General features: G+C 36.8%; 2 protein-coding genes across 3 annotated transcripts in view; both read right to left on the bottom strand.

Annotated features, from left to right (window-relative positions):
* SLC15A2 (solute carrier family 15 member 2) overlaps positions 1-16,111 on the bottom strand; it is a 36,852-nt gene extending 20,741 nt beyond the window's left edge. Inside the window, exons 1-7 of the mRNA XM_067738723.1 lie at positions 15,974-16,111; positions 14,051-14,138; positions 13,306-13,447; positions 5,256-5,348; positions 4,058-4,157; positions 2,133-2,223; positions 1,776-1,853 (exon numbers count right to left, since the gene is read on the bottom strand). Coding sequence (XP_067594824.1) covers positions 1,776-1,853; positions 2,133-2,223; positions 4,058-4,157; positions 5,256-5,348; positions 13,306-13,447; positions 14,051-14,138; positions 15,974-16,111 — 730 coding nt within the window. The remainder of the gene's footprint in view (positions 1-1,775; positions 1,854-2,132; positions 2,224-4,057; positions 4,158-5,255; positions 5,349-13,305; positions 13,448-14,050; positions 14,139-15,973) is intronic.
* The window catches only part of EAF2 (ELL associated factor 2), a 56,116-nt gene continuing 47,558 nt past the window's right edge, over positions 16,062-24,619 (bottom strand). Inside the window, exon 6 of one of the 2 annotated variants that reach the window (XM_067738727.1) lies at positions 16,062-16,163. In XM_067738727.1, coding sequence (XP_067594828.1) covers positions 16,075-16,163 — 89 coding nt within the window. In that variant the 3' untranslated portion in view covers positions 16,062-16,074. Of the gene's footprint in view, positions 16,164-21,846; positions 22,290-24,619 lie in introns of those variants that run through there. The other variant, XM_067738728.1, reaches the window with a different exon arrangement.

A 24,619-nucleotide genomic window follows, 5' to 3' on the forward strand; every position in this document is an offset into this window, starting at 1 on the left:
ATCCTTTTGAAGCTCTCTACTAGTCTCCTGATAAAGTTCTAATTCCTTAGTAGGTTAAAAGGCCCTTCATTATCTAGTTTCTGTCAATTTCTCCTCTCTATCTTTCCATTTATGCTCCAGGCAATTTGAATTCCTTTAAGGCCTTCAAATATGTCATACTATTTCTCATCTCCTTGTCTTACAGATACTGTGTCCTATTTCTGTTTCACTTTCAATCTTTTCTTTGATTAATCTTTGAATTAATTGCTGCTAATCCTTTAGGTCTTACCTTACACATCATTTCTTTCCTGACCCTCGAAGTCTTAGTCAGATATCCCTCCTATGTGTTCCTATAGCTTTCTCTGTATTTCACCAGCTGTGACAGTGATCATACTATATTGAAATTTCCTGTTTTCTTATCTGTCTCCCTCCTCCTGCTGGACCAAATAAATTCTTTGAAAGCATGAATTCTGTAGCTATCTAATTCACCAGTGTGACCCCAAAACCTAGCACAGAATCTGACACATAAACGGCTCATTAAGTCAATGTCTATCAAATTAATGAGTGAAAAAAATCAAATGAATAAATTAAATTATAGTGAAAAGTCAGAGAACTGACTTATTAGTACCCAGAAAATTGAAGCAGCTGACTAATGATGACAGCTAACACTTATTTAACATTTCATAATTTATTAAACATTTCCATTACAGCATCTCTTTTGATCTTCATAATTACTCTGATATGTAAATAATATTATTGTGCAATGATCCAGAGAAAAAGACATAGTACTAATCAGAGGAAAACCAGGAAAATATTTGGCTTCAAAGGGAGAAGGAAGCAGAGAATGCATTATCACAGGGCTCCAGGAATTACGCATAAATTTCCTTGGAATTGGAATTGCAATCTGATATAATAATATTAGCCCCGCCCCAACCCCGGGTAGAAAATAATCAGATGGAACATTGAGTCTCTGGGCTCTTTATCCTCTATTGAGCTCTTTATGTGTTTGGACTGGATATCTTCCAGTGGGGAGTGTCACCCAAAGGCTCAGTGTGAGAACAGGTTTCCAGGTCAATGATTAGAAACAATCATGTCCAAGTTTCCCCTTAGGCTGTGTAAACTAAGCAACACACACATCCCCCTTCCACTTCCATTGCTGGGTTCCCTGTGGTAAAGAGAATGCCACTTGATCTAAGTTGCATCAGTTTCCCCCTACTTATCCAACTCCTCTTATTCTCTTTGCTTAAGAGCAAACTTCTTGGGAGCATTGCAGAGCAGGGCAGAAACGGCTAAACCTAGAAGCTACTTTAAAAGGCCCAACGAATTTTAAAAGTCTTTCAATTACCAGATAAATAACCATCAGATGAAATAAGCTAGTTCAAAAGGAAGGATTAATTATTTTCCTTGCTTCATTATATACTGTAGTGTAGATCAGTACATCTCAACCTTGACTACACATTAGAATCACCTAGATACTTAAAAAATTACAGATGCCAAGGCCTTATCCCACAGAGATCCTGATTTAATTAGTCCTACATAGGGTCCAGGGATCAGTCTTTCTTAAAGCTCTCTAGGAAACTTCTTATTAGTTATGTAACCTTGGGCACTTTTTTTTGAGGTTTCTGACTTTATTCAGTTAATTTATCTCCAACGTCTAGGGAAAACCCCTATAATAACACTTACCTAATAGGTTAGTGTGAGGACTGAATGAAATAGTTTGTGTAAAGTGCTTACATCACCCTTTACATGTGGAAGGCATCAGTGGCTATTAGTTTCCTTTGCCCCACTGCACTTACCAAGAGCTATCACCATAAGCAATCCTGGAACTCCAAAAGCCAATGCATAGCAGTCTTTCCCAAAACATTGCACATCTCCTACAGGAAAACAAAACAAAACAAAACAAATTAATCCTGAATCTTAAGTCTTTGATGTTCTATTCTGTAAGCTCAGGTTTTTGAGGTCATAGACATAGCCATCCTCTTTCTTCCCATCACCTAATCCACAATTCTTCTTTTGGGCCAGACAAAGCAAGGTTAAAAGAAATTCTCTCAGATTTTCAAACCAAAGGAGAAGATGGACAGGAGGAAGCCTTGAACAGATTTCTGGCTGGCCTGAGTAAAGCTTATACAGAGTCCCTCAGAAAAGATACCAACCTCTCAGCATGGGTGTGACAAATGTAGAAATCAAGCTCCCTGCATTGATGGAGAGGTAGAAGACTGAGAAGTATCTAGTACGTTCCTCTGCCTGAAAAAAAAAAAAAAGCCAAATCATCAGTGCAATATGCCTCCTAGCTCCACCCCCTACCTCGCGTTCAGACTAAGCGAGAGGTACATACACAGAGACAGATTCAGGCACTGCCTCTGTGAATGTGTATGTGAATATCATATCAGATATTTTAACACATATCTCGCTGACCCCAGACAAACATTTCCCTATCTTTCAAACCCTAGTACAAGCATCTTTAACATTCTTTTACCCCTTTATCTTGGCAAAAATGATCATCTTGTACACTATGCCTATGTACTGTGTCCTATACATATCTATTCTAATATTAGTTTCTTTGCATTAAATGTCTGTTTCTTTCTGTAGGTTGAGTTCCTTTAGGGCAGAAATTGTATCTTATTATTTTCTGTAATCCCCACTAGCATAGTACCTGTTATACTACAGACAATAAATGTTTATTAACTGAATTTATTAAGTGATTGAGTGACTAAATTAAATCATTGATTTTGTGGAATGTGTGGTAGGAATAGGACTAGAACATGGGACAGTGGAGTAAATTGTCCGTCAAACAGGATAATTTACCTAATGTTTATGGGAAGTCTGCCAAAGAGTATAAAAGGATGTCTGTGGGCTTGGAAATGGCTGGTGGAAACCTGGAGGTGCGTTTGTACTATTATTGAAATATCTTTGTGGAGCAGTTACAAAATGAAGCAATTTTCAAATACAGTTGCTGATGCTTTATTCATTGTGCACTTCTGTGCTTCATTCTGACACCCCAGATCTTTTCCTGACACATCAGCACAATCCTCATTTTCTATTTATGGTGTGGTTTGCTTCCTCTTCTGGTCCCCATTTAAACTCATTACACCAATCTATGGGTATAGTTCATTGTGCATAGAATCCCACTTGCCAGAGGTTGGTTATTTCTCCAACGTCAGCAAGCAATTATGATCTATGGACCCTCAGGTAGATAAAGAATATAAAATAACTCAAATGGTCTGAAGGGTTAGAGACATGAAGGAAGACAGGACACAGAGAAAGAACAGAGTGAAAACCCAGAAACATGGTAACCAGCTACAGAAGAGGGAATAATACATGGAGACAGGCAAAATAGAAAACTGAGAGGAAAAAAGAAGAAGCTAGAAATGTTGGCTGATCTAAGAATAGATTACTTCCCTTGACTAGTTGTCACTGCTTCCTTATACAGGCCCATTTTTACCTTTATTCATACTGTTTTCCCCTCCCATTGACAGTGGCAAGTATTTAGGAAAAGAAGGAATGATCATCCAGACAGGTTCATCTAGAGAAACTCATTCTGTTTTATTCCAAATGGTCCTTTTCCCCTTTCATAGAATCTCAAAGCTAGAGATGCTTAAATCATCTCTGTACTACTCATCACCTCCCATTCCCAAAGTGATTACCATGTATCTTCTTAAGTAACTCAAGTGAGAGTAAACTCGCTACTTCCAACTATTTGAAGTTTTTCTTTCCATCAAGCCAGCAGCTAGCTTCCTATAGCTTTCAGCCATTGATCTTTGGTTTAATTACTGATATCCTTCAAATATCTATAGACAGCTAAGATATTCTCTTTAATTCTTATCTTATCCAGGCTATAAATATCTCCATTTCCGTCAACCTTTCTTCATAAGAGCATCTTTTAGTCCATCTACCACCCTGGTCACTTTCCTTTGAAATGTTGCAGTTTTTCCCTCTATTAATGACCAGTACCCAGCACTGAACACAGCTCCTCAGATATGATCTGACTGGTGGATCACTTCAATCTTGGCAAATGGTTACCTGCCGTTTGATGCCTGCTCTACATTCTTGAAAAACACAGAAATTACAGGACTCTTACATGTTTTTCTTCAAACTGGTCTCCACCAAAAGCTGCCACACAGGGTTTGATACCTCCTGTCCCCAAAGCTATTAGACTCAAGCCGACCATTGACAGGACTCTGAAATGGAGAGGTGAGAGTACTAACCATATTGATACTAAACACAACTGTAGAAATAAAATATAGAGCTACAAGAGAAAAAAAATGTGTACAAGGGCAAAGACCTCCTTCACATTTCTACACTGTGGGCATTTTCCATATGCCTTCAGTCCTAGGGGAGACTCAGGTACACTTATAATCCTTGAGTTTCTGCCAGAAAGTATACATTACATGGTGAGATTTGTCCCTGATAGTTTCATTTACCCCTTGTGCACAACAGATAGAAGCAGATACTGAAGGAACTCCAAAGTTAAAGCACTGGTTCTCAATCTTGTCTTAGTCAAAGGGACACTTCAATAGAATGACCTTGTGAACCCTTATCCCACATATCCTTAGTAACCACAAAATAAAATGTTAAACTAGTCATAACTAATAGGAGTAGTGTCACTGATTTCTGAGGGGACAAAAATAAGGAGGTATCTAATATTTATTAACTTTCAAACAAAATTCTTAACTCATTGGAAAATACACATATAGGCACAGTATAAACATGAATATGTACGACCTGCTTCTTGAACAACTCTAATCTTCTCTACTGACTGAACCAACAGACATCAGAATCTATCAAGAGTCTCTGGCATCATAAACATCAAGAGCTTAATAAAGAGGGATAGAGAAACTGGAATATATGGAACTACACATAAATGGAAATAATCCAAGCTTTGAAAATGAATTCTACAATGTATTATAAGGAAATATCACAGACTTTTTTTTTTAACTCTGGTAAAGGTACAATGTGTGGATGGGTGAATAGGTGAGGGAATATGGAGGGCATGAAGGTTTTAATGTCTTCAAGCACATGAAGAGTTTTTATCAAAAGGATACTAACTGGGCATTCTACTAGTCCCCAAATATTTAATAAAAACAAATGAGCTCAGATAAAGCAGGAGAGTTCAACTGGTCAAAGTTTTTTCCTTAACCAATTTGGTATTAAAACAGATTGGAAAATAAAGGGACATCATTGGTAAGAAGACAGAAAAACATCTGTAATGAATGTGTGAGACATTTACCTGCCCAATGGAGGAAAAGTGGTTTAGTTTATTCCATGATTTTACTCACGTGTGTAACATTTGTCCCCCCAGTATTGGTAAGGCACCCATGGACTTGATCACATGGCCAAGCACATACACCAAGGAGAGATAGATGATTGTCCTGTTGAGAGAGTTAAATCAGTCAGTCTACAAACAGAATTCAGAGATTTGAGTAATTACAGCCTCAGAGTTCATACTGTTCTCAATGCCAGGATAAATGGAGCGGCAGGAGGAGGGGGTAGAGGAGGAAAGAATTACCTGAGATATGCAAATAGAAATAATAATGGTGAATGAAACAAACAGTCTAGAAAAAGAGACAGTAACTCTTTACCCTGTAGTGTTAGAGATAATGGACATTCCTTTCTCATACCTGCTCTCTTTTCCCTCACTAACCCCACACAAACACAGAGTACCCCTGATCTTGTGTAGATATGTCATGACCAGGTTGGATTTGTAGCCAGCGATAATGTTTTAAGTAAGGAGAACCAGAAGAACAGGATACTTTGACCCGAGGTTTCTTCCAAGGAATGTCTTTGGCTCTAGAAATCCATAAGGGTCAAGAAAGAATGTCACATAAACAGGAAAAAAGGGATGGTTAACACAAAGAACTTTCTCTAAACACAATCACTGGGATATACAGAGAGGTAAAGGGCTCTCAGGTTCAGTCTGAACACTTGGGTTAATTGTAATCCCCACCACAGTTTCCTCATGGACAATTTCCCAAGGGTAAGAAAGGAACCAGGGTCTTTGAACAGACTTTCCAGTGATATAGCTCATGCAGTTGAAAGGGACTTGTTGTTATGCTGTTTTTTCAAAAAAATCTGAATGACAAACAGGAAGTAGAAGAGTGAGGAATTCCAGTAAGAACATATGTAGAGATATACACACTGAAACATGGCATACTACCAAATATACAATGTGTATTATTTGTATTAGGACACCAGTATTCTCTCTATATATAAGTAGAATATTAATACTAGAAGGAACCTTGGAAATTATATAGCTTACTTCTGTGATTTTGAAGTGTTATATGCTAATGTGGAATATAAAGAATGGAATGAAGGTAGCAGAGAGAGGCTGGAGATGTCAGAAATCTCAGAATGTGGATTTCTCATTCTAAATGCCTAATCTTCCTAGGTTGGCTCTCCAGGGAAGGGATCTTAGAGGGTTTATAATGGGAAGCAGGGGATAAGAAAGCTGAGTGACTAAACCAGGGCTAATTAATATTAGGGGAAGGGGCAGCCTTTTCCAAAAGGCCTTGTAGTGTCTTCTGGAGAAAAGTTTCCTTCATTGGAATAAAAAGAATGAATAGAAAGAAAGGGAATAAAAAGGGACTGAAAAAAAGGCCAAAAATTATGAACACAAAATAGATAATCTATGCTAAATCATCACAGAGAAAAAACAAAAGGAGTCTGAGTTGGAGTGATAGTCTGCGTTGGGAGAACAGGGCAATATCAGGTTGTTGGACTAAATGAATGAGAGAAGTGTAAGTGCCTTAAAAGGAAAACAGGCAACCTTCTAGGTGAAAGATTCAGGGAATTAGTCTAGAATGTGAGGAATATAAGACAGGAAGCTAATGGCAGAGAACTTTAACAGAAGTAGAGAGAAGTCAAGAGAGACTTGGAAATTCTGCATTTGAAATGGAGTCATTGGGGTCATTACAATCCCAACCACAGGACACAGATCTGTTTTAGATAGACTTGACCAATCTTCCATTTGCAAATGAGGAAAGTGAAATCCAGAGAAGTCAAAGGATATTTTTAAGGCGACATTCTAATTAGTATTAGGATTAGGTCTAGAACTTCCACTTTCTTACAGCCCAGCATTCCTTCAATTTTATCATGAACAAGTTAATGTGGAAAAAGGAAAGGGAAGAGAAAGAAGTTTTAAATTTTATTTAACTGTAAGAATATCAAAAGCCAGAGACAGTTTTAATTAAAGCTTAGGAACTGAGAAGGAGTATGTGCAGTAGGCATATATTATTGTACATACTTCCTCTGATGGCAGAGGAAGAGACCTAGGATAAAGAGGGTCAGCTCTGATGAGACAAAAAAAAAAAAAAAAATAGTGGGGGAAGGACATGCTATAGACACACTCAAAAAAACCCCAGAAATTGTAGAGAAGACATCCAAAAGCATATTTGGCAATAAACATATTTAAGAGAGTGGCTTTTAGTGATTGCCATGATCAGGAGTCCAGAGTAATAGGCACAGGTCACAAGGTAAAAACCAACACTAGGGACTATGACTAAAAATGTTATTCTCTCTTAAAAGCAACTAAGCATCAAAAATTGCATCTGAGCATGTAATTAACCCTCTCAGTAGATGTTTATAGAAATAATAAAAATCCAGTGTCCATGCTTAAAAATTTTCTTTTCCATTGTATATCCACTGGTTACTCTTTCCTGTGTGTAGCCCTGAAGGAAGGTTCACCTCTTTCCTGACATAGCGAGTTCCTTATACAAGAGTCAGGGACCCTGGGTACCCATTTTCTCTTAACAAAGCTATGATTCTGCGACTGCAAACAGAGGAAGCACTTTTAATAGAAGTTGTTTACTAAATTCAGATGTTTCTAATGTTATAGGATGTTTTTTATCCTGAAGATAACATCTGAAGAAAAGGAGAGGAGTTTTAAATACTTATATGCTTATGTTGCTGTCATCATTGTTTTTGTACATGTGAGCTCACACACCCCCCGATAGAACAAGTTACTCATGTTTTCTCCAACTCACTTTCTCTCAGAAAGAGATACCAATTCATCCCCAAAGAGTTTTGTTATTTAAAAAGCAACCACAGGGTTTCCCTGGTAGCAAAATGGTTAAGAATCCGCCTGCCAGTGCAGGGGACACGGGTTCAAGCCCTGGTCCGGGAAGATCCCACATGTCACGGAGCAACTAAGCCTGTGCACCACAACTACTGAGCCCGTGTGCCACAACTACTGAAGCCCATGCACCTAGAGCCCGTGCTCTGCAACAAGAGAGCCACCGCAATGAGAAGCCCACTCACCGCAACTAGAGAAAGCCCGCACACAGCAACGAAGACCCAACACAGTCAAGATAAAGATAAGATTGGAGCTGATTTCTTTGATTTGCTTTGGTGTTTTCACGGCAGGAAATGCTTTCAAATCATTTTCTGTGTGTAATCTGAATGCAGGTAAAGAATTCCTCAATTTGTCAGAATGCTAATTAAATGTAATAATAATTTGTGTAACCTGCTGTGATACTAAAGTGGCTAATGACAGTCACTTGGGTTTCCAACCAGGAAGGGTTTGTTTTAATGCACATGTCTAATTTAAGAAGTTCACTGCTTTATTATCATGTAATATTGTCGTTTGCTTGAAATAGTGCAAAGCAAATAGTTGACTGATCACTCCTTAAGAATTTATGGTTTCTTGTAAAATCAACAGAGAATCTATTTCCAAAGAAAGAAATATCAAAATTAAGTAATAATTTAAAAATGTACGGGGAAAGTATCTCAGGCAACTCATAACAATTCCTAGATGTTTTTTATTAGTCCATGATGTTTTCACAGTAAGAAAGGCTCTAAATTTATAGATAAATGCTGGGCCTGCTACCTTAACATGTGAGTGTGGTTGCCCTGGATGCAGTGCAGAGGATACACAGAGGTGATAATTTTGTGCTCCAAGAGAATTAATGGTGGAAAGTTACACGATGCTCAAATAGCTCCTTCCTTAGGAAAAAGGAAACTATCCAAAAAGTCACACACCTAGCAGAATCTATTGGAACCTTGGGACTTAGATATTTTTATAATCCTATTTCTTTTTTTATAGAGCTTCAAAAAATCATCTTTGTTCAAAAAGAGGAAATATTTTCTTTACTATAAACGGACAGAACTTTTCTCATATTTTCACAAATGTTGGTGTTCTTCTATTTCAGGAATTAATTAAAAATGTTGTCATCAAATAAAAATTCCCATATTATTTAAATTTTTTTTTTTTTTTTTTTTTTGTGGTACGCAGGCCTCTCACTGTTGTGCCCTCTCCCGTTGCGGAGCGCAGGCTCCGGACGCGCAGGCTCAGCGGCCATGGCTCACAGGCCCAGTCGCTCCGTGGCATGTGGGACCCTCCAGGACCGGGGCACAAACCCATGTCCCCTGCATCGGCAGGCGGACTCTCAACCACTGCGCCACCAGGGAAGCCCTAAAATATTTCTTTTATTATTATCAAGTGTCAAAGGTAATCAAGGCTATTACTCTTGAGGCACAAAGCAGATGTTGACATACGAATGCTCTTTGTCACTACCCCTTATTGTCGTATGCCATGGTGCCAGTGATGTCTCACCCTAATCCCTGGAACCTATGACTATAATGAGATGTCACTTCTTTAATTATGTTATATTATATGACACAATTGACAGTAAGATAGTGAGATTAACTAGATGAGCCTGATCTAATCATATGAGCCCTTAAAAGCAGAGACTTTTCTCTGGTAACAGAAGGGGAAGAGATTCAAAGTTCGAGAAGGGTTTGATACACCATACTGATAGCCTGAATATGGAAAGAACCATGTGTCAAGGAAAGGGGACACCTCCACCTGAATGATGGCAAGAAAATAAGAACCTACAATGACAAGGAAATGAATTCAGGCAACAACGAATGAGGCTGGTGGTAGATTATTACCCAGAGTCCAACCTAGGAGACACCCAGACCTGTGAGCCAACTGACTGCCTCCAACTTCTCACTTACAGAATTGTGATATAATAAATGAATCTGGTTTTAAGCCAAAAATAAATAAATAAATTTATTTTAAAAAAGTAGCTGAAGTAGAGATTAAAAAAAAAAAAAGGAATCACAATACCCACAACAAAATAAGTCATCTTCACACCTGCCCACACCTACCTCAGTCTTGTGCCTGCATTTGAGTATCTGAGGGTGAATAAATTTATTAATTGAAACACTTGCTGTGCTGTGGGCCTGTTATGTACCAGGCACTGTTCTAGGTGCTGTGGATAAAAATATAAATGAGACTTTGCCTTCTAAGTGTCTGAAGAAGGTATTAGATTCATATACAATAGTTGTGATAAGACAGAGTTTGGTAAATGTCACATGAGGGTAAAAAATGAGTTCAGAGAACTTTAGATTACTTCTGGCTAGTGGTGAAAGACGTGGGGCAGAGAATACTCCACTGCATAGGTGGAATTTGAACTGAGCCTTAAAGGGTTTGGACATCGAAGGCTGCGGAGGAAGGAGATTCCATGAAGTAGAAACTATGCAAACAGACATGGAAAAGAAATGTCCCTGTTTATCATTAGGTAAGTATTAGTATTTGGTTTTTCTCTAGTGTACATTTTTGAAAGGGAGTATGATAATAAGAGCAGAAAGGTAAGTTGGATGAGATTAGTAGACAGTGTGTTAGCAGACATTTTTGAGCAGAGTAGTAATATGAACAGAGATTTCTTTTAGGAAGATTAATTTGACAGAAGTGCACAGACTCAATTGTGAACAAAAGATATGGGAAGCAATGAAAACATCATACACGTCCATTTCAATAGCCCAATTTAGAGGCTAATGAAAACCAAAACTAGAGTAGTGGTGATTGATGGCCATGGGATTCAGTGTTGAGGAGGGAGAATGTGAGAGAGATTATAGAAATAGAATTGGCAGAATTTGAAAACTGATTGGATGTGGGAGTATAGGAAAGCTAGGAGAGAGGATAAGGTGGAATATCCAGGAGATGAATGCTAACATGCAGTTATAATGCATAAGGGCGCTTGAGTGACAGGTTAAGATTACAGAGTTTGAGGAGCCATTAGCATATAGGTAAAACTGACACCGCAGAGCCTGCTAAGGGAGAATCTGGAGAAAGGGAAGAGGGTAAAAGGTATACACTGGGGAAATGCCTACATTCAGGAAAGAGTAAAGTAAACAAAAAGCAAAAGAAAAGCCAAATGAGGAAGAATCCAAAAAAGTAAAAGAACCAGAAAATACGGTGTTAGAGAAGCCCAGGAAGTTTCAAGAATTTAGGAGTGATAACAGACTAAAATGTTAAAACATGTTCAAAGTGAATAAGAATTCAGAAAAGACCACTGGGTTTGATAACAAGGAGATCATTACCAGTGATCTAAGAGAGAAGAATTTCAATAGGATAAAAAGATGACATACTATATATTATTTCACTTACCGTAATCTGCTTTGTATTAAAGCTAGTTGAATATGAACACCATGAAGCAGGTATTATGTCTTATTCATCTTTTTATACCTCATGGTTCTTTGGACAAATAGAAGTTGCTCAATAAACATTTACTGAATTAAACTCGATCAGCTTAAGTTGAATCTGATTGGATTCTACTGCACTGCATTACATTACTCTACCCTAAGGAGTGATAATGAAGAGTGAGAAAGGAAGGCAACAAATAATAAGTGATTCTTTTAAAAATCTGAAGGTAGTGATTCTTTTAAAAATCTAAAAAAGAAGATAGAAAAAGAAAGGTTAACAATAATTTTGTTTGTTTAAAGGTCTCATATTTGCCCTTGCTTCTAGGTACAGGAATCACAAAGAGTGTCTCTGAGGAAGAATTTGAAGGAAAGAGATGGAGGTATTGAGGGTACAAAGACACCAAGGAGAGTGATCTAGGTGACGGTGATACATTTGTAAAAATTCATCCAGCTGTACATTTAAGACTTTTGGATTTGTGTACTTTATGTAAGTTATACCTCAATAAAAATAAATTCAAAAAAAATTAAAAGTACCTCATAAAGGATTGAGATTGAGGGCACGAGTGGAGGTTGCTAAATTTCCTCTGAAATAGTCAGGAAGCTATTACTTACCAAATCTCAGATCTATACTTTTTCAATCTTAAAGGAAGTCATTTTAAAAATAAATAAAATTACTACGTGATATATGTGAGTCTTCTATTCTATAACTGAATGAAGACTATATACCATGGTTTATACTTTCTTTCTGCACATAGTGCCAACCCTCTATCTGGATGGACTTGGTAACTACTACTACATAAGGAGCAAACATAGATCTCAGCCACCTGCCATACCTTTCCCAAGGCAAGAAACTGTGTTTAGTATTAAGTTGTGGTTGTAGCGCTATATTGGGTGCTGATTAAAAACTTTAGAAGAATGAATATATCTAGGTCAAAGTGAGATAGAAACCAATGTTTACTAAAGAGGATTCCTTGGAACACTAGGTCCACAAAAAATCCTGGAAAAATATTCCACGGTTAAATAAGTTTGGAAAATACTACATACCATAACCTCCTCTTGGATATTTTACAGTATGAGTTCACAAGTTAAAGGCTGTAAGAAGTCATGCAGTAAAGATACCTTTTTAGCTTTATTCAGCCTAGCATTTTCCAAACTTATTTGACTATGAGAGCTTTATGTTCCCATATAACATTCATTAGATCCTATACAACCAATTTTCAACAGAATGCAGTTTGAGAAATGCTAATTTAGACAATTCCATAGATGACAAGTCTACAGAAAATACCTGAGTGATGGATATCTAAGAGCCATCTCTAGCCCATGAGGATGATGTTATAGGGGACAAAAATAACACTGTCCCAAACATATCTCTTGGTGCTATTTTCAGGGACTTAAAAGATACTGAACTGAATAGACCATTAGTCTAATTCATGAAGATATTTATTATATTATTAAGAAATAAACTACAGAAGGTTAGAGAAGAGAAACAGAGATGGTAAAAGAGCTAAAAAGAGGGATTCATAAGAAGATAGTAAAAGTGTTGGGATGACTCAATCTAGAGAAGAGATGGATAGTATATCAAATAACTACATTGAATTATAAATTTTCTTGTGGGTAGCAATCTCTATCACCTGAGATCAGAACAAGAACTAGTCTTAAATTACAGAATGGAAGATTAAAATTAGATAAAAGAAAAAAACCCTGCTGACTGAAAAGGGTATAGAAATATTGGAAAAACTGATAATGAAGAGACAAAACCTTTCTGTATTGTCAGTCTGAGAGAGATTCTTATTTGTCATGGATGACATAAGCATGTTCTTGCTTGGAAGCAAGAGGCTAGAAGTGATAGTCTCTGCACAATTAATATGTGCAGCTTCTTGGACTGTGACCTCCCATCATCCTTACTTGAATTTTCCCAACCATGAGTCAGCAATGGCTGCTCCCAGGATGGGAGTGAAATAACAGAGGCTGCTGAAGGCATGGTATACAGATGTGGAAGTGTCTTCACTCCAGTGCAGGAAATACAGGAAATACAGGGTCAGCACAGCTGAAGCAAAAAAAGAGAGACAAAACAAAATAGATGCATTAAAATGATTTATGGAGCAGAAGAACATTTGATATGGTCTTTGAAGTTGATCTTGACCTTCAACACTCCTATCAGTGAAGTGATGAGGGGTGATTGCTGGGCAGTAGAAGCAGGGCCCCTTGGAGTTGTGGGAGTAAATGGGGCTATGCTTAGTATACAAATGCAATACTCCTCCCTTCAGTCTACGTGTACATAGCATCATTTAGGCTAATCCAAAAGATAACATGGGGCTTCTAATATCCCTTCCTTCTCCTTCCCAGCAATGATATAACCCATAGACCCGAGGAACAGAAATGAAGAATGGAATGTCGATGATGAGAGTTTTTCCACTTATATTCTCATAGGCTGTGTTCTGATTTCCACTTGGCCTTTCTGTTCTTGGCCTGTATGAGTTAGTAGGTGAAATCCCATGAGGCATTTTTTGGAAGTCTTCGCCAAAGGAAAGGACCAATTGGATGAAGGCAGAAAGAGTAGATAAGGGAAATAAGTGCATATGAGATAGGTTGTTACAAACATGGGGTGAGAGTGAGTGGAGAAGAGTAGGACTCAGGGACACAAAATTACCTTTCATGCCATAATAGGAAAAGCGCTCACAGAATTCATTCACCACAATGAAGACAATACTCAGTGGATAGTTGGAGCCACAGATTTTCTAAGAAACAAAAAGGCAATGGTTCAAGCATGAACTATATTTCCCTGTTTAAACCATTAGATTGCTCCACAACAGAAAAAAATCATTTATTTTAAGTTGCCATGATAGGTCATGCGAAACAATGGCCCCTGCTCTTCATGAAACAGCCAGTATCACACTAAAAGTGCTTGCATTGCTGATTTAGCAGTGAGAAGCTATTCTGAATATTACTTTGTTCCTCAATTCATTTAACATGAAACTGCTCAGGCATTCCTTGATACTAGACACCAGGACCTGTTCATCTTCCCACAAGTACTAAATGAAAAGCCTGGGGCTCTGAGTAGGAGAATAATCATACTTATTTTCAGGAACATAACAAAGAGTTGGCCTATGGAGCACTTGATGTCCAGGCAGTCACACTCACATGTCAGTATCCTGCTTAGCTCCACTGTGCGGATTAACCTTTCTGTTTCCACTTGCCCCATTCACTCTGCTGGGAAAAATCCTAGCAACATGAAGGTTTCCCATTCAGTGGCTACTGAAGCCAGGCACAGAGCCTAGTACAGATTGCTAAAGGTAAGATGACTGATCACCTTGACCTTGGGCAGAGAGTTCTTAAATCTTGTCAAATTAAATGGCCATTGTTTCTATGAAAGAGAGATTCTATAACATTTTCATGCTAATCCTTTTGGGCATTAAAAGGACTACGCTATTTCATGCACTGTATCAGTCAGAATAAAAGGAACATCACGTATTATTTCAAATCCTTACCCATTATGATAGTCCAGTCAATATGAGAGGGGGATGGAGATATGTGTCCTTGGTTCAATCAAATCTTATCATGAGATTTTTATTGCCTTTTCTTATTCATAAGATGTACATACATCTTTGTAAGCAGCCTCAAATTCTTTGGGACCAGAAAATGTATAACTAAATAAATTAATGTATTCATTCTTTTATCCACATGGATATATAAAAACAACCCTCCAAAATATTAATATACATTAACATATGATAAAAACTTGCTTGGAAGACAATATGAATTAGTCTTATTACCTTCCCAGCTCACAGCTCGAGAATCATGCAAACTGAAGTTTAGTAACACATTTCTACTAGCTATGTAACACTGTCACTGGCTGTGTTAACATACTGATCCAGGCCATGTCACTATACTTGGCTTTATACTTCAGTTTTGTTATTCCAAAGAAACTACCACCTCTAGAATACTACTACAGTTACCTCTTTGCCTGTAGTAAGAATTCAGTAAATACTGGCTAGTATGTCTGTATCCTCTCCATTTACAGGATTTTGATATGAGGACTGAATAAGAATTGGCAAGTGCTTTAACAAGTGTATAAAGTAAAACATTATTATTACTCTCTTGTTTCTCTGTCCTTTCTCCCACTGTAAACTGGAACACAGTAACAGAAACTAGATCTATTCTAAAACTTCTCTTGGTGGTCAGCATAGATTCTGTGCACAGGGGAAACTAAGGGCTGAGATTTTTTTTTGGTGAAGAAAGAACAATCACACACAGTTCTCCAGAAAGGAGTACTTGCCAAGTTTCCCTGGACATGCAAATTGCTTTTTTTCCACCCCAGAGAAACTCAGAATATACAATGAAATATAGCCAAGTCCTGGATACCAACTGAAGAACTCTACCTCTTTCTGCTGCTTCCTCTCCTAAGTTAAAGGAAACTTCTGTTTAGGTTTGGTTTACAGGTTAATTCTAACTCCAAGAGAGAATAGTTTTTAATACTCTAACACAGCTCAGCGTGAAGCTCCAGGGGCCAAGGAGGAGAACCAAAGGAGTAAGTCTGTTCCTACCAGAGACAGAACTGAATCTGAAGACTCACCGGAGATGGCTTCTTTGGAAAGCTGGGGGGTCGAGGTGGTACCTCTTCAGGGGAGACAGGTAAAAAAGGAGTTTCCTTGAACTCATTTGTCTGGAAGAGATTCATGGCTGGCTCCTTACTCTCTCTCTCTTCAAGCATTTGGCTTCGGTAGGCAGTTGGGACAGCTGCCAGGCTACTGTGAAAAGGGGGACTGGGAGGGGAAGAGGGGGTGGCTTCAGCAACTAGGTTTAACCCTGTGGGTGTCAGGCGTCAGCAGCCGCCTGCAAAGCAGAAAGCTATAGAGAAAGGAAGGATTGGGTCTCAGAGACTAGTTCAAAAGAACATTTATGTCACAGGGGAGTGAGAATAACACATCACGGGATGAGACAGTATAATGCTGGAAAATTTCAAATGAGTGAAAATTAGTTAAGAACACAATGCCTGGAGCATAGCTTAGAGCAGATTTTGAAATCGATTTCAGGGTAATAATAGCTACCATTTATTGCACACCTATTGTGGGGAAGGTTTATACACACACACACACACACACACACACACACACACATATATATTATATCTACATGTTCTAATTCTTACTACTATCCCCATTTTATAGGAACTAATGTCCTAAGAGGTTATGTAATTTGTCCAAAGTCATGTGGCCAGTAAGTGGCAGATCTGGAATTTTCACTATGCCACTACAGATTAGTATCAGTAATGCCTGTGGTCATTACTTAGGAATGGAAACTATAGAAATAAAAACATAGCAATGTAGGGGAAATGAAATGCATCAAAGAGGGAAAGTTATCTCCAAACAGAATTTGGAGAGATACAAAAAATGTTGATTTTTGGTTTTCAGCATAATAAAGTTCAACTAGAAATGTCTTATAAGCAATTAAAGAGGTGGAGCTGAAGAAAACAAAAGGAAAGGGTTGGTGATGTACATTTGGGAATCATTCTTCTCCTTTGCTAAATTCATTCCCTGTGTTTTCATGTTCTCACTTCAAGATGAATCCATCATTTAATTAGTAAATAAAATTTAATTTGTGTAAAAATTATGAGCCAGTTATTTTCTAGGAACCATTATAAACATCATATTTCTTAATTTTCAGTGAATGGACTCCCAAATGACTCCAGAATATAATATTTAGTTCTTATCAGAGGAGGAACAAGAACAGAGATGACAATGATAGATACATTTTAGACAGTATTATTTTTGCTAAGTCAAAGAGGTAAAAGAACAAGAGAGTACGGTGCCCATTTAGATGTCAATCAAAAGAAAAAGGAAAAGAATGGCTAGAGAGCAATAAGAAAAATGAGGACTAAACCAAAAAAGAAGTCAGGAAACAGGAGAATGAATTATTTTATTTTAGAATATGAGAACCTATGACTCTCTCCCTCATAAAATTCTTACATTACCTATTTGAGTTATTGACAAATAAGACCAGGAGAAACTCTACCCTTTCCTCCCTAAACTCCATCTTAGACTTTGACCATGTTTTCCCAGCTTCTACTCACTCCTCCTCCTGCTTCTCTCCCATCAACCTTTACCCAAAGAAGGGTCCACTTCATTTCTGTTTGTGACATTAATGATTAAGCTACAGTTATTCTTTCAGGAAGTACTGCACTTTCTGACCTAGTTTGGTTAATGACTCTGGATACAAAACAGATAAACAGTCAAAACTTACTAGTCAAATTAACCACTAGAGGCACAGATGCTTTTAAGATCTAATTATATCACCGGCTCCCCCTGCTCTGGCCTTGTACCTCTGGAATAGCATTTGATCTCTCAGAGCAGATGGAATAGCACCGGTAGGCAAGGCACCAATTCATTTGTGCTTATAGGTGCCCTAAATACCAGACTTTAGAGTACTGGCATTGGTTCTCTGATACTCGTTTGTTTAGGTGAAATTCTTCTTTTGATTATGGCAATACCATGCTAGCATTTATAAAATCGAATAGTATCAGAGATGGAAGGAATCTTAATCTTGTCCTACATAAACTAAACTTCCCTGATGCTAAAAATCACTTAGGGCTATATATATTTACATATATATTTATATTTGTATATATACTTATAACTACAAATTTTCACAGCAATTCACACACACACCACACACAATTTACAGGCCTTTGCTTTGAAAAGTCTTATTGAATAGATCTAAGTAGGTATCTAAGAACTTGTATTTTTAATAAGCATCTCTGGTAATTCTTATAATAGGGATTTGGTGAACACTGGTTTGAAATCCTTTTCCTAGTCTAGCCTGAAGAATATTACAGAAGAGCCTCCCAGCCTCCAAGACCTATTCTAGAGCCCTTTCTATCTTATCAAGATGCCTCTTGTACACCATCATTTTTGCTAAGTTGAAATCAGATAGAAGGATAAAAGGGAAAAGATCAAAGAGAAAAGCAATTCCTGAATAGAAATGAGTACAAACTCTTGAAAGATAAAAAAAAATAATAGAGTGAAAGAATCTAAAATATCAGTGATAAGAGTAAAAAATATTTGTGACCTCAATGATTATGACAGAAGAGAGTGATATTTTACAATCATGTACAAAAAGGAGGCTGAAAATGACAGATACTAATATAGTCAGAGAAGAGGCAAATATGAAATTAAAAGAGAACATGTGTTTAGCAAGGTGTATGAATACAAAATCATCACATAGAAATAAATTGTATTTAAATATCAGCAAAAACAAATAGAAAAGGGAATTTAAAACATTATACCAGCTCTAAAAGCATAAAAAATACCTAGGAATAAATCTATTGAAAGATGTCTAAGACATCAACACTAACCACTCTTAAAACATTATTGAAAGAAATTAAAGATCTAAATAAATGGAGAGACATACCATGCTCATGATTTGGAAGCCTCAGCAAAAATGTCAGTAATCCCCCAATCAATCTATAATTGCAACACAAAATCCAACAGGTTTTGTGAGTGTAGAAAATGACAAGTTGATTTTTAAAATTCATATAGAGATACAAAAAGCGAAGAATAGCAAAGGCAATCTTGAAGAACAATAGTGGAGGATTTGCACTAACCAGTAGGAGACCTATTATAAAGCTATAGTAATTATAACAGAGTGGAACAGACACAAAGATAGATAAGGCAACCAATGCAACAGAACAGAGTGCAGAAAAAGACCCACACATATACTGAGGCATCAGTTATGACAAACGTGACACTGCAGTGCAGTGGGGGAAATGACGGTGTTTTTAACTAAAAAAACACCATCTAGGGCTTCCCTGGTGGCGCAGTGGTTGAGAGTTTGCCAGCCGATGCAGGGGACACGGGTTCGTGCCCCGGTCCGGGAAGATCCCACATGCCGCGGAGCGGCTGGGCCCGTGAGCCATGGCCGCTGAGCCTGCGCGTCTGGAGCCTGTGCTCCGCAACCGGAGAGGCCACAACAGTGAGAGGCCCGTGTACCGCAAGAAAACAAACAAACAAAAAAACAAAATAAAAAAAAAAAAACACACCATCTAGATACTCATATGGAAAAAAATATGTTTACCCATGTTTTTATGCATGGTGTAAATATATCTTACACCATGCATAAAAACCAATTCAATACAGATTACAGATCTGTCAAAGTTTAAAAAATTAAAGCTTTTAGAGGAAAACGTAAGAGAGCATCTTTATGGCTGTGGATAAGCCAAGATTTCTTAAATAAGACATAAAATATGGTAACCATAAAAGAAAAAGAAGTGATATATGGGACAGTATTAAAATCAATAACTTTTTTGGGCTTCCCTCGTGGCACAGTGGTTGACAGTCTGCCTGCCGATGCAGGGGACATGGGTTCGTGCCCCGGTCCGGGAAGATCCCACATGCCGCAGAGCGGCTGGGCCCGTGAGCCATGGCCGCTGAGCCTGTGCGTCCGGAGCCTGTGCTCCGCAACGGGAGAGGCCACAACAGTGAGAGGCCCGCGTACCGCAAAAAAAAAAAAAAAAAAAAAAAAAAAATCAATAACCTTTTTGTTCACCAAAAGATACCATTAAGAGTAAAAAGACAACTCACAAAGTGGGAGAAAATACTCATATTACATATATTGTCAAAGGATTTGTGTCCAGAGTATATAAATCACTTCAAAAATCAATAAAAAAAGGTTCACATTCAGATTTTTTAAGTCTTTTGCAATTATAAATAATACTGTAATAATAACCTTGCAAATAAGTCAAATGTATCTGTAGAATGAATTTCTAGAAGTGAGATTGCTGTGACAAAAATGTTTTTATAATTTTCAAAACTGAAGATTCATTCCCTTTTTTCTATTGAGTTGTTTGTCCCCTTCTTGTAAGTTTGTAAGATCTACCTTTATATCATTTATGTTACAGCTGTGCCACCCTCTATGTTGCAAATATTTTTTCTACTGATTTTGTTTGTGGACTTTTAAAATTAAACGTAACTTAAAAGGCACAAATCTTAAATATAAAACTCCACTATTTTTTACATATGTGTAACTCACACAACCACCACCCAGGTAAGATTATATATATTTGTAATAAATATTTATTTATAATAAATATTGGGTTAGCCAAAAAGTTCGTTCAGGTTTTTCCATACCATCTTACAGAAAAACCCAAATGAATTTTTTAGCCAACCCAATATAATAATATATATTATATATTATACTACTCCTATGAATTGAGTTAGTCCCTTTGAAGAAGGTTTCAACCTTTTTAGAATATATTTTTATAATATTTTTCCCATTCTTGAGTTGGTAATTTTGATTCATCTCTTAATAAATCAGAAATTACTAAAGTAATTATTACATGAATGATATGTGAATGATACAATTCCTGAATTCTGACATGTCTAAGAATGCCTTCTTGCCAAACTGTAGATGATATTTGATGAATACATAATTCATAGGTCACACTTATACCTTGTGCTGATACAGCTTTACTAACTTTAGAGTTTTAGTGTAGTGTTATGGAATAGTTCAAAGCCCACTGATTTTTGTTCCTTTGTAGCCAACTTACTTTCACGCTTATATTATCATCAGTTAGTGGATAAATAAACTATGGTACATCCAAACAATGTAATAATATTATTCAGTGCTAAAAAGAAATGAACTATTAAGGCATGCAAAAGACATGGAGGAAACTTAAGTGCATATTACTAGGTGAAAGAAGCCAATCTGAAAAGGATGCATAATGTATGATTTCAATTATAAGATATTCTGGAAAAGGCAAAACTAAGCAGACAGTAAAAAGATCACTGATTACCAGGGGTTGGGGTGTGGAGGAATGAATTGGCAGAGCACAGGATTTTTAAGGCAGTGAAACTATCCTGTATGATACTACAGTGGTGGATAAATGTCATCGTACATTTGTTAACACCCATATAACGTACAACACAAAGAGTGAACTCTAATGTAAACTATGGACTTTGGGTGATGGTGTGTGAATGTAGGTTCATCAATTATACAAAAAAAAAAAGGTACCACTCTGGGGCAGGATGTTCATACTTGGGGAGGTTGCGCATGTGTGGGAACAGGGAGTATATGAGAATTCTCTGTACTTTCTGCTCAATTTTGCTGTGAAACTAAAACTGCTCTTAAAAATAAAGTTTATTAATTAAAAAAAAAGAACTTGCTGCTGGTTAGTGACTCTCAACTATAATATTTATCATTTCCCCCCAATTCAAAAATGTTATAGGTATAAATATTATTTATCTCATTAACATAAATGCTTATTTTTACTCTCAAAAGCAAAATAAGAAAATGATTAAAAAGTATCAAAGAGATAAGAGAACATGATAAAATGTGTGAGAGATAAGAGGACAATTGTTTCATTAAAACAATTACTTAGCTTCACCTTTACCCTAAACTTTAGCTTAATTTTCAACCAAAATTTAAGGAATATCAGATAGAAAGGCTCAGAGATGTAATTAAAACCAGGACATTTATTATAAATCAACAGTTTTGCCATTCACAATTGAAAACAGCAGTGTGGTAAAACAGAACACTGAACCTGAACTTCAGAACACCTGATCTGCCACTTGTTAACAATATGTGGGCAAGTAACCTAACCCCTGAAGTTTGTTTTCTCATCTGTAAAACTTCCTAGGAGTTTTGTTAAGATTAAATGAAAATACATGAAAATGCCGGTACCCATAAAAGGTAAAAAATGTAACATCAACTGAAAATTCTGAATCAGATTAAATTTCTCTTATCATCAAAGTTAAGATACATTTTCCTCAGCCTTAGGAATTTTTATTCCTAATATAAAATAAATTATCACATGTCTTATAAACTTTATACTTATAGCTGAATATTTCTTCAGTCATCACTGTCACTTCCTGATTCACTCAGCTGCAAATCATTTCCTAAAATAAAAAAAGGAAAACTGTAGTAATTGAATATTTAATATTTAATATTTTTGGATAACATAGATGTTTTACAAAATATAACCCCAAGGTGATCCTGTTTAGCCAACATTATGTCTTTAAATTATAGGATAAGCAATCTGATTATTACTCACATCAGTAGCAACTCAAAGAATTAATATTACCTGTAAAGAAAAAATAAACCACCAATCTTCAGCATAGTTTTAGTATCACTTGGCATCTACTGATATTTTAATCTTCTTTCACATACCAACATCACCCTTCTTTTATACCACTGATTTAATTATATCAGGAAATGAGGAGAAAATGTGGTTCAGAAGATCAGACTATTCTGAAGAGTAAAAAACGTATAATTTTTTACTACAAACTCAGTCAAAGTCATTAAATAGTGTATGTTAAGAGTACCTCATCATTGATTCTTTCGTAATTCATCCATGTTCTTACAGTCACGGAACTTACATTCCAGTGGGGGAGACAGACAATAAACAAATATATAATGTAATATTTATCCTAAGTAGGGATAAATATTACACTATTTAGATGGGTCTGGGGAGAGTGGTGAGAGATGCTATTTTAAATAGGGTAGTTAGGAATGCCTCCTCAAGGTGGGACATTAGAACAGAGATCCAAATGTAGAGAGAGAGTAATGAAAATACAGAGGTGGGGGAAAATGTCCAGGCTCAGGTAAAAGCAAATACAAATGCCCCAAGGCAGAAGCATGCTTCTTGTGTTCTCTGACAGCAAGAACACCCCTGTGGCTGGAGTGGAATGAATGAGGAAGAGAATGTAGGGAAATAGGTCAGAAAGATATCCAGAAGACCATGGTGTATAGATCATGGAAAAAACTTTAGATTTTGTTTGAAATGTAATGGGAATTCAATTCACTGGAAAATTTTAAACAGGCAACTGACTTGAACACTATTGTATATCAGTGAATAGACTATAATGGTGTGGAGGAAACATGGAATCAGGGAAAACAGTTATGAGTCTGTGCAGTTTCTCATGTAAGATATAATATCAGCTTTAAGAAAGACAAATACTGTATGACTTCACTTATATGTGGAATCTAAAAAACAAAACAAATGAACATATAAAAAGGAACAGAGTGACAAATACAGGGAACAAACAGGTGTCATAGGGGAGGTGGGTAGGGTGAGGAGAGAAATAGGTGAGGTACAAACTTTCAGTTATAAAATAGTGATAAGTATGAAATGTACATTGTGGGGAGTATAGTCAGTAACTATGTAGTACCTTTGTATGGTGACAGATGGCAACTAGACTATGGTAATTGCTTTGAAATGTACAGAAATATCAAATCACTATGCTGTGTACCAAGAACTAACATAGTGTTGTAGGTCAATTATACTTCAAAAACAAACAAACTCAGAGAAAAAGATCAGATCTGTGGCTACCATGAGTGGGGGGTTGTGGGGAGGGGAAATTAGATAAAAGGCAGTCAAAAGGTACAAACTTCCAGCTATAAGATAAATACTAGGGATGTAATGTATAACATGATAAAAATAATTAACACTGCTGTATGTTATATATGGAAGTTGTTAAGAGAGTAAATCCTAAGAGTTCTTGTTTCAGGGAAAAATTTTTTTCCTATTTCTTTAATGTTTTATGTATATGAGATGATGGACAGTCGCTAAATCTATAGTGGTAATCATTTCAGGATGTATGTAGTTAAACAGTTGTACACTTTAAGATTACACAGTGCTGTATGTTAATTATATCTCAATAAAACTGGGGAAAAAAGAAGTAATACTGGCTTAGACTCAGGTGGTTCAGGTGAAGGTGGTGCTAAGTGGTCAGATTTATAATTTGCTTTGAAGATGGAGCTTACAGGACTATCAACAGTACTGGACTTAGTACATGAGAGAAAGAGAAAAGTGAAGGATGACCCCCAAGATTTCTGGTCTAAACAACTGGATAAATGGTGGTATCATTTACTGAGATGAGAAAAACCAGAGGAACAAGATTGTGTAAAAAAAAATCACAAGTTCAATTTTTAACAAGGTACATTTGAAATACCTAGTAAATATTCAAGTATATATGGTATAGGCAATTGGATATACAAGTCTGAAGCTCAGGGTAGAGGCTACAGCTGCAAAAGATTTGGGAGTCATTGATTACAGGGGGTTTATTTGAAGCTATAGGATTGGATAAATCTTTTGGGTGGTAAATTACAATGGTTAACAAACTCTTGTATTTTTAAACTACTCCACAATCAACAAAAGCTGGCGTATTTTGAAGTTAATATCCAATTTAAGATGAGTACTTTTTAGGCCATATATAAACTGTTGTAA

Source organism: Pseudorca crassidens, chromosome 5 (assembly GCF_039906515.1).
Source record: "Pseudorca crassidens isolate mPseCra1 chromosome 5, mPseCra1.hap1, whole genome shotgun sequence".
Classification (NCBI taxonomy): Eukaryota; Metazoa; Chordata; class Mammalia; order Artiodactyla; family Delphinidae; genus Pseudorca; species Pseudorca crassidens.